General features: G+C 41.0%; 1 protein-coding gene and 1 long non-coding RNA gene across 5 annotated transcripts in view; one reads left to right on the top strand and one right to left on the bottom strand.

Moving 5' to 3' along the window:
* The window catches only part of LOC102193251 (uncharacterized), a 2,481-nt gene extending 600 nt beyond the window's left edge, over window positions 1–1,881 (top strand). The window contains exon 2 of the long non-coding RNA XR_311594.2: window positions 1,258–1,881. This is a non-coding gene — a long non-coding RNA (uncharacterized LOC102193251). The remainder of the gene's footprint in view (window positions 1–1,257) is intronic.
* Window positions 556–10,064, bottom strand: part of tcerg1b (transcription elongation regulator 1b (CA150)) — a 19,938-nt gene continuing 10,429 nt past the window's right edge. For 2 of the 4 annotated variants that reach the window (XM_013909491.1, XM_013909492.1), the window contains 14 exons: window positions 9,800–9,906; window positions 9,600–9,688; window positions 9,329–9,489; window positions 8,076–8,157; window positions 7,833–7,968; window positions 7,571–7,660; window positions 7,345–7,463; window positions 5,367–5,517; window positions 5,061–5,225; window positions 4,622–4,804; window positions 4,190–4,399; window positions 3,994–4,077; window positions 2,394–2,494; window positions 556–1,291 (listed from right to left, as the gene is read on the bottom strand). In XM_013909491.1, coding sequence (XP_013764945.1) covers window positions 1,090–1,291; window positions 2,394–2,494; window positions 3,994–4,077; window positions 4,190–4,399; window positions 4,622–4,804; window positions 5,061–5,225; window positions 5,367–5,517; window positions 7,345–7,463; window positions 7,571–7,660; window positions 7,833–7,968; window positions 8,076–8,157; window positions 9,329–9,489; window positions 9,600–9,688; window positions 9,800–9,906 — 1,880 coding nt within the window. In that variant the 3' untranslated portion in view covers window positions 556–1,089. The remainder of the gene's footprint in view (window positions 1,292–2,393; window positions 2,495–3,993; window positions 4,078–4,189; window positions 4,400–4,621; window positions 4,805–5,060; window positions 5,226–5,366; window positions 5,518–7,344; window positions 7,464–7,570; window positions 7,661–7,832; window positions 7,969–8,075; window positions 8,158–9,328; window positions 9,490–9,599; window positions 9,689–9,799; window positions 9,907–10,064) is intronic. The other 2 variants (XM_005727870.2, XM_005727869.1) reach the window with 1 other exon arrangement.

The raw sequence follows: 10,064 nt of genomic DNA on the forward strand, positions 1-10,064 counted from the left end.
ATAGAACGTGAAGTTTTTTTTAAGGAGAGATTGGATTTCAGTTGCCTCTTTCACTTGCTTGGCAGAATGCTGGCATTAGTTAATACCTTCCAGCAAATGACTCACTGTCACTGGAGGCTGTTTACATCCAGCTGAAACCATAAAGCAAACTGCTTTCACAGGAAATTTCCACCCCTCAGGTGGTTTTGTGTCAGAGGGACAGCTCTGGAGACAAAATTACAGAGACAAGGCTGAGATGGTTGGGACACGTACAGAGGAGGGATATGTTTTTTTTTCAATATATTACTTAAAATAGTGTGTATTGTACAATTTATTTAGGTTTGTCACTAAAAAAATTTTTTCTTAAAAACACACATTTAAAATATGATACACTTGTTGTTACAGGGTTAAGGAGTATTTTATAAATACTTGCAGTTTTAATAACTGCCTAAATAAGTGTCCCGGTGCACTTAAAGATTCTTGCTGAGCAGCAAGACTTAACTTTTTGACATGTGTTATTTGAGAATAAAGTGTTACCTCGATTTTGACATTTCAAATAATCCAGAGCACAGCATATTGAAAAACAGTGGAAGTCGTCTTTATTTCATTCAACAGAGAAGCTGCTGCAACATTGGAGTGAACCACTGAGCAGAAACTAACATTCACACTGAGCCGCTGAAAAGATGACCTGGCACAGTGGATCTGTAAGGCTTAAGGACGCCTCAATCACATGCATACACACACTCAACCTCATTTACATCGGCTATCTTACACCTGTGTGGCTGCACAACCTGCAGCCTCATTGCTATCCCTCCTCCCTCTAATGTGGTCAGTCAGAGGTGAGGGGTTAAGGGTCACCTTGGGATCAGGTAACATCTAGTCCCTGCGCCTCAAACGCAGGGCTTTTTCATGACTTTGACATAACACAGAGACGTTAACCGTTCATCTCTATGGTACACATCTAAGCAACGTAACCCCCCTGAAAAAACACTGCATGGCCAGCCGTGGGCCTGGAGAGCGGAGATCAAGGGGTGCTATGGGTAGGGCATGCTCTGGCCAAAGGGAGGGCGAGGAGGAGTACAGCACTGGCCAAGACAGTAATTAGATTGGTCACTTGGTAGATCGTCGGGTAGGCTCAGAGGCGGTGGGAGGAGGTGGCGGGCCACGGCGGTCTAGATCTTCAATGTAGAACATGATGAGCTTCCTGCGCTCCTCTGGGACACACTCCAGAACAAGGTACCGCTTGTCGTTCTGAAGAATCTTCTCTACGTCCTTCAGATGCTGCTCCGACTCCTGGATGAGCTTTCTCGACCTGCGCACAAGGAGACAGGCAGAGCGCGCTCACAAGCAGGAATACAATAAGATGAACAGCACCCTCTCCAAGTCCCGGGGATGGAGTGTACTCGCTCTAGAGCTGAATGTTTTTAAGACGTCAACCCAATTTAGTTAAACTCAGGCATGCTGCATATAGCTGCCTTCAGTAAAAATAGCTGTGTTAACTGACAGCATGTCACCACTTCTAAAATTGGTCCTCATGAAGCTACAAAATGTAACAACGTTGCATCCTGGATGCTCTGCAGCAGATAAAAAAAAGATCTTGCAGAGGGTAATAAAACCAGCAGAAAAGATCACTGGCTCTGGTCTTCTGTTGCAATCAAAGAGACTGCAGAAGCAAAGACACCACTCAAGAGCTTTATATAAGAGTCACTAAAGACAGATCTCATTCTGCACTCACTGTTTGACCTGTGCTAGATGCTACAGGTCCATCAAAACAAGGACACGTAGACTAAAGAGCTGTTTTTATTCAGCTGTGCTACATCAAGCATCATTACTGCAATACACTATGAGAAGTTCTATTTAATTCTCGACTCCTTCATATTAAAAATTATTTATTATCTTTTACTGAGAGGGCTTGGATTATTGTGTGAATGGCTTGTTTTTGTAGTGTTCTTTATTTTGGGAGTAGCACTTCTGTTACGTTGTATTATTTTAACACTGTAGACAAGATTCTGAAAATCTTGAACCTCACGGTGCTCTGTGTGGGCACATCAAGGACTAGCGAGCTGCTGAGACAAACTAAAGCATACTCAGGTGTGAATTGTGTGAGTGCAGGCCAGTGGGGATACAGGGACAATGGTTAAAAACTGTAATTCAGATATTCTCACTATTGAGCAGACTACAGTTTCAAGTCCTGCAACCTGTGCAAGAATCTTCCAGTGTCGTTATAAACAAATAAAAAATAAATAACTCAGATTTCACCCACACCAGTTTTCCACTTAAACATTTAACACACCATCTGCTTAAAGTTGCAGAGAAATAAAGACTAGATGAGCTTTATTTATAACAAGTTCCTAGGAAGGGGCACAACTGTGTCGGGTTATGCAAACTGAACATATGTTAAACAAAGCACAGACCTGTATGTGATGAACTTTGTCTCCTTTAACAGTGTCCTGAAGTCAGCTTTGGCTGTGATGTATTTGTCTTTGATGTAGTCTTCGAACTCCCGCTGTCTCTTCTACAAACAAGGACAAACAGGAGTCAGAACTCTAGAAAATGGAAGTGTACTTCACACAAATAATTAAACTCACATTATAATATGTTTAAGATATATCAGCCACTGTTGAGAAGGTTTGCAGTCCACAGGCAACAGCTTTCATTGTAGAGGAAGGATTATGAATAGAAACACCCCATGAATCCAAAACAACGTAAGCTGCCAAGTCCTTGAGATCATGACAATGAAAGTAATCATTGATTACAAGAAGCCTTTGAATAATAGAGTGAATTCATGCATGCGTTTTTTTTCATGCTGACATTTAATTTCTAATTTAGCGTTTGCTTCGATCTAAACGTTTCCTTGAATAGGACGGATGCGGTTCAGGCGTCTACTAATTGGAAGGTCGGCGGTTCAATTCGTGGGTCCCCCTACTCTGCATGTCAATGTATCTGAACCCCCATCCATTTAAATCTTTTAAGCTTCCCCAAATCCATCCATTGGAGTGTGAGCGTGTGCGAATGATACACAAATGATACACAAAACTGCTTGTATGAATGTGTGTGTGATGAGTGAATGAGGCTTGTAGTAAGAAACCACTTTGAGGGCTCAAACTCAGTAGAAAGCCTCCTTGTAGACACACCTATGTAATGGATTTCAAAAGGTTAATTGGCACAATGTATTCTTGGCATCTCAGCTCGCAACCAAAGGTGATCAGGAGATCCAGCACCACCTTATGGCAACAACCAACATGGGTTTAAACTAAGCAAAAAATGAATTAATTGCTGTTTTAATAAAGAAAAAAAATAGAGTATTTGTCCTTTTTCTGTCCTTCTGTAAACGATGGTGATGTTTTTATGCTGCAAACAGCAGAGCACATTGAAAGCGAAAGTTGAGACATTTGAACTGTGGAATTTTTTGGACTTCCCCTTTCTCGCATTTCGCTGAACAACAGAGAGAGTTTATCCACAATAATTACCACACACACCACCGAAGATTCAGCAGAGAGCGCGAGATACAGCATCACTTTCACTACCCTCCTTTTAAATTCAGATTCATGGTTTGGATTTTATTAGACGCGCTTTTAGTCTGCAGTTTCAAATCATCTTTTGGGCTGACTGAAGAGACATGGAGAAGGACTGGATTTATAATTCACTTTTGAATTATCCGATTCTTTTGTTTAGACTGGCAGTAAGATAAGATAAGATAAGATAAGATAAGATAAGATAAGATAAGATAAGATAAGATTTATTAGTCCCACACGTGGGAAATCTGTTGTATCACAGCAGAAAGTGGACAGTGCAAAGTTATAGTAGCAAAAATTTAAGAAAAACACTGGAATAGGATAAGAAGCAGCTGTGAAGACTGCTACAGGGTGTTTACTCCTAAGGTGTGGCATTAAGTGAGATTTTAAGTGAAAGAGACACACTACACTGCTTTCTTGTGACGTACTTTTGCAACACGACTAATCTCTTATCATCTTATAATAATATAAAGATGGGTTGGAGCCCATAACGTCTTACCCTGTCACTGGAAGAGAATTTAATACAACGAGGATCGTCTTTGATAACTTTCTTCACCTCCTTCCATGTGGTTGTCAGAGTAATCTACAACACACACAAAAACAACAGCCTTTTCTTTAAAATTGTCAGTGATCGAGCTGCAGATCTATCATATATAACGTATTATAAATATAACATATAAAATGACTTCTGGCACCTTTTTCTGTCCTGTTTTTTCACTTCTTACCATGCTGGTCTCATCCAGCAGTTGTCTGAAATGTTCCTTCTTTTTCTTGGCCAGCGCTTCTACATGTTCATTAAACAGCTTCTCCTTTTCCTCTCTCTCCAGCAGCGAAGCTGACTCCCAGCGATGGTCTTTCCGCAGGTTACGACGTGTGTCTGACCATGTTGCATCAGAAGAACGGACCTGAAGGGCGAATACAAAAACAGTCGTGAGAAGAAAAAAAACTGCTTGAAGGGATCAAAGAGGGAAAAAACCCATCTAGTAGGATTATCCCCAAAATAAGCAACACATGAACTGTAACATTTCAAACACTTTTTGACAAACAATGATCACAACTTAACGAAACTCACACATGATAAGAGCATGTGTTTTTTCACACCCCAGTGTTTCTGCAGAGCACCTCACCATGTCAGACATTAGAGCTTTGAAATGCTGGATGGCCTCCTCCCTCTTGTGCTGTTCCCTTTCTCGGTCGATCTCTTTGGTCTGTTCTGATCGAGCCTTCTGGACCTCCCGCTCCCTCTCTCTGAGACTGGCCTCAATACGAGCCTGGCGTTCCAGCTCTCGCTCCTTCTCAATGTCAATGTTCTGCAGGTGATATCACAAGAAGTCTGTGTAAGCTTCTTTCGATATGTTGCACTAAATTCTCTCTTTTAGAAATACAAGTTAGGTTGAGCTGGTGCCATATACATCAGGTCAACGTCCAGTTAGTTAACATTTATTACATGTGCACCTCCCTAAAAGTACATGAACAGTTATTATTCCAATGAATGCTTTCGAACACATCAGATAAACCCTGATCAGCACATAAACCCTGACATTATCTCCACAAAGCTGCTCCTACCTTGGCTTGTTTTTCCATGAACTGTTTGAAAAGCTCTTCTCTGAGTGCAGAACTCTCCACATTCTTGTATCGCGGGTCAGTCTCTAGCCTCTCTTTCACTTTGCTCCACCGCTGACCTCCCTCTATGTGCTGCTCACTCAGAAGATCAAAAAAGTCCTGCTTGACCTAAAAGAAAAAAAAAAACAAAACACGTCAAACTTTATTATAAATCTGTGTAAAAACAACGTCCGCAGCAGAGACGCAACTCTGGAGAGTTTAAGGCTAAGAAAGAAAGACGGTGCACTTTGAGGTGTGAGTGAGTCTTACCTTCTCTCCCCTAGACTTGGAGTCCTCTTTTTCTCTCTTCCTCATAGCCGTGATGAATTCCACAAAGATAGCCTCCCTGTCTTTCATCTTCTCTATGGTCTTAAATCTGGGATCTCGGCCATGCTTCACTGCAAATTCACTAAATGTTGTCCTGCAAAAAAGCAACAATGCTGATTATTAGGAAGCAAAACGACCCGGTACAAAGATATTTAAAGTCTAAAAAGGACCTTGCAAAAATACTGGTGGCTGCCAGTGCTACTCTTTAGCCTCCTAGTAGATGCACGCATCTGATTTTCAGAAAACTTGACCTCTGACCTTGAGGTCAAGGTCCTGACCTTTTTTTTGGGGGGGGGGTAGAATTTCAAAATACTACGCTACCTGGTTCCTGCATTTATTCATTCATAGCCGACCAGCCTTTAGCGGCTACAGGATAAAAACTGTTCAACATGTGTCGAGCTCTCTTCTGATGTCGCTTCGATGTCCTGCATTACTGTGTTGTGTTTGTGTTGCATACAAATTACATCACGGCACTTTCTCACCACCTTGCTATAACAACTAGGGCTGGGTATTGTCACTGATTTCTAGAATCGAACCGATTCACAAGGTCCCGAATCGATTCGATCCACGATTCCATTCAATTCGATTTGAATCGGGGAAATTTTGCCTCAGTCTATTCTATTCTACCATTATAATTCTGATCACGTATCAGTACATTTCCATATTTTTATATCTATAAAAAGAAAGCTGACAGTTGCGAGCCTTTATCAAAAGTGTAAGCATCACAGCAGATGCCTTTGTGTCGAAGTAACGGAGGATAAAACACAGAAAAACATGAAGGCGACTTTCCTTGCCTGGGATTTTATAGCAGATGACCTTAAAAATATTCTGCAGTAGATCAAAAACGAAAGAAAGTGATTAATCAACATACTGTATGAACATTACCTGATGCTGCTGAAGTGAAGCAGAGCAAAGTTACAGAGATTTTATTAGAGACACAGTTAAGCGTTTTGCAATTTTGCATAATTTTAAAAAGTTTACATTTGTTCAGAAGCCTATTGAACAGCAGAAATGAGGCTTTCTTTTCGGAAGTAAGTAAAAGGAAAAAAAAAAAGCGGGCGACAGCGCTGTAAACAGCGGTAGACTTGTGCGTAATAAGCAAGCGAATAATGCAGGAAAAATCATTTTAGATGGGAAACTGTTCTTGAAGTACAGCGAGAGAGAGAGACAGCAAGCTCTGCATGATGTGTGATTTTATCGTGGCGGAAGCAAAACAGCAAAACTAAGAGTGAATTCATGACGATGTTTACGTGAAGCGAAATGTGAAGCGTAGTTTGGATCTTCTTTTGCTGCTGGTTCAGTCAATATTGTTTGGAGAGAGACAAAAACCTGCAGCTTTTGAATCTAGCGCAAAAAGGGCATAAACACAAAGCGTGGACCTGCCGAAACCTCAGAATCAGTGAGCTGTCAGCTTTCAGCCCCGACCATGTCCATGCTGTCGGGTGAGAAAGGCGACGTCTCACTGATTCTGATCCGTCGGCGGGTCCGAGCTTTGTGTTTAAGTCTTTGTGCAGAATCCGTGTACCTGCTCACATTTACTGTTTTAGTTGTTTGGTGGTTGTTGAAATTTTGTGAAGTTTAACCTGAGATTCTGGCGTTTCGGGCAAAATAAAAGTATATTTAAAAATCGATTCAGGATTTTAATGAATCAATTTTACGTTATCCAAGCTAGAATCGATTTTAATTGATAAATCGATCATCAAAACCCAACCCTAATAACGACCCTACCCACATTGAGGGGGTACTCAATTGTAATGGAAAATGACCGAAACCAATGGTTGAACGGAGCTTAGTAGGTACTAGTAAAAAAGAGGCAAACGAGTAATGTAATAAGACTTTTCTTTGAGGGTAATTGTAGTGGTGACTGATTTGACCCCATAAAACCACTATGAAATGTAGTAAAAGTGGACTGTCCTGTCACCTTGGTGTGAGCTTCGCCTCCTCCATCATCCTCCTGAACTCATCTTTGGCCTGCATCAGCTTGTTCTTCTTCTCCTTCCTTTCCTCCTCTGCTCGTGTCTTCACATATTGATCAAATACCTGAAGCACAATTATACCAAAATGACTCAAAGACCGCAACAAAGTGTAACAGCTAAAAATACAGTACAGAGAAATACTGAGAAAAGGGTAAAAACAAAAAAAATAACCTGTTTCCTTTCTTTGGGGTTCAGTAGTAGGTAACGTGGGTCAAAAACAATCTTGTGGAGTTCTTTGTCCCAAGTTGAGAATGCAGACACCTACAGGCAGGAAAGACAACAAGACTAAACGGTGACCACATGTCTGACAAAAGCCTGAAAGATTTGACATTTCCGAGCATGTGCAATGGAAAGAAAATCTCAACAAGTGAGAACAATTCATCTCATGTGGTTCTCTCAAACAAACTTTAAAAAAAAAAAAAAGATGTGTTACCCCTCTCTCCAACAACATATCTTTGAACTGGGTCATCCTGGCCTCTAGTGGCACTATAGCTCTTTCTCTAGCTGCTCGGAGCTCTGCCTCCATGGCTGCTTCCTTCTCAGAGTCTGCCTCTTTCGTGTCCTCCTTCCTACAAGTGTTAAAAACAGAGGTGGTGGTGAGAGAATCATTTTTTTAAAGGTTAATGAATCAAAAAGAGAAAGGAAAAAAATAATTTTTCACAGGGATAGGACTTACTTCCTCTTTTTGGCTTTGGTTGGCTCCTCATCTTGATTCTCTTCAGCAGCAATGGATAGTTCTGGATCCTCCTTGCTGACACCTGTGTGTGAACACAGACACAACACAAATATAGTGAGCACAGAGAGCCAAGAATGACTGCAACACTTGTGTTTTTTTTAGAGGGCTGCCTGCCAAAAGGTAGTGCCACACAACTTCAACGACTACTAGTTCAACTTGGACTGTTTAAGCTGAGCATTTGTTTGTTCTGAGGGCATGTGCTGTGTTCATGGCTAACTGATAAGAGCTGAGCCTGTCCCTCTAATGAATGTGTTAACTGTTGTGTGACGCAGGACTATTGTTGCAGAAAGTGGTTTTACCAGCGTGCAGCCACTGTGAAGTCCACGCTGACAGAGGTGACTGTAATTAGCCTTAAACTGTATAAAAGTGGAACAGCTACCCAAAGGTCATGCACAGGGTTTACTGTTCCAAAAGAGAAAAAATAAACACCTGATTTGTGCAACTACATCACTGCTGTCTCTCCGATCACTGATACGTTGTAATGTTCAGTAAAAGGTGGTTAAGGGTGAAAGTCAGAGGTCTCACAGGTGGGTTGAAGACACAAATGTACAACTGTATCAGTTTTTATCCCTACTGAGCCACAAAGATCGACTGATTATACAGATTCAGATGCTGCAAAAATTTGGGGAAAAAACAAAACAACAAACACTGGAGTCTTTGCTTCTGGTCTTGACTTCTTCTCTTCCTATATCAGATCTGATGAGGGAGTATTGTCTCAGTGGCGACACCTATCATTCAGGTGAATATGGTAGCTTGCCCCTTAATGTTGAGCATGAATAGAAGTGGCCGTGTGATGATGTTGCCAGCAGCACGTGAAGTATATTTTAAGTGTTTATTTTTGTTTCCCTAACATGTAGTTTTAAGCAAAAAAAAATAAATAAATAGGGGATAAAAAGTTGATTTCAACAGAAATACATTATGTATTCTGTGGCTCGTTATTATGGAAAATCCATAAAGCTTGACATAACTTGAAAAAGAAAAGAGGAAAAACACTCAAAAATGTGAAAACATCTGACTGAAAATTCGGACCACAGGCTGTACTCTTGTTGCTTCATCAAATAAAAAGATAAATAAATACTAATGATAATAATAATAATGACAACAATAATTAATATGCTTTTCTTAGCTTAAACCTTTCCTATATCAATACTCTCAGTACATAATGTATAATTTATAAAACACTGCATCCACACCTGTCTTCTTGCTGTCCTCCAGACCCCTCTTATGTGGTGGCTCCTGGATGTGCTTGTCAACATCAGCTCGACCAACCAGCTCCTCGGGGCGGTCCCACATGGAGAGCCGAGTTGTCGGGTTGTAGAAGAATACACGATCATCGCCTGTCCACACCACACACCTAAAGCAGATTAATAGACACAGAAGAAGAGGGGAAAAAAGGGCAGCATTATATTACCGCCCTGCCATATACCATGAAGGAAAGTGTGCGATGATATGCAGAGTCTGTACCATGGCGTGCCAGGAATAGGGTTGGTGGCTACAGGTCTGGCTTTCTGAGCTGCCTTTTCCTCCTCCGTCATCTCTTCTTCTTTTGTCTCCTTGATAAAGAGGAAAAAAAACAAGAAATGGTTCTCTGTTGCTGCTACCTTCAGATGGTTTACTGGATTCAATCTGTTTTGGCTTGGCAGTGCAAGTGGTTAATCAGATACCTCCTTCTCATTATTAGTGTTTTCCATTTTGTTCTCCTTATCCTCCATCTCCATTGCCTCAGCTTCCTCCTGGGCAAGTCGCTCTTTTGCCCTTTCTGCTTCTTTTTCTACAGAGAAGGGAGGAGGAAAAAAAACAGACAAATGCGGACGGTGAGATAACTTAAGTTTGACTTTACATCTGGTCTGACAAGAAAGTCAAAGTGGTTATAGCCTATGAGTTTGGTAAAACTGAGAATGAGCCCTTTTAATTTAATTAACTCTTCCA

Source organism: Pundamilia nyererei, unplaced genomic scaffold, assembly GCF_000239375.1.
Source record: "Pundamilia nyererei isolate P.nyererei 1_Seehausen unplaced genomic scaffold, PunNye1.0 scaffold00026, whole genome shotgun sequence".
In the NCBI taxonomy this organism is placed as follows: Eukaryota; Metazoa; Chordata; class Actinopteri; order Cichliformes; family Cichlidae; genus Pundamilia; species Pundamilia nyererei.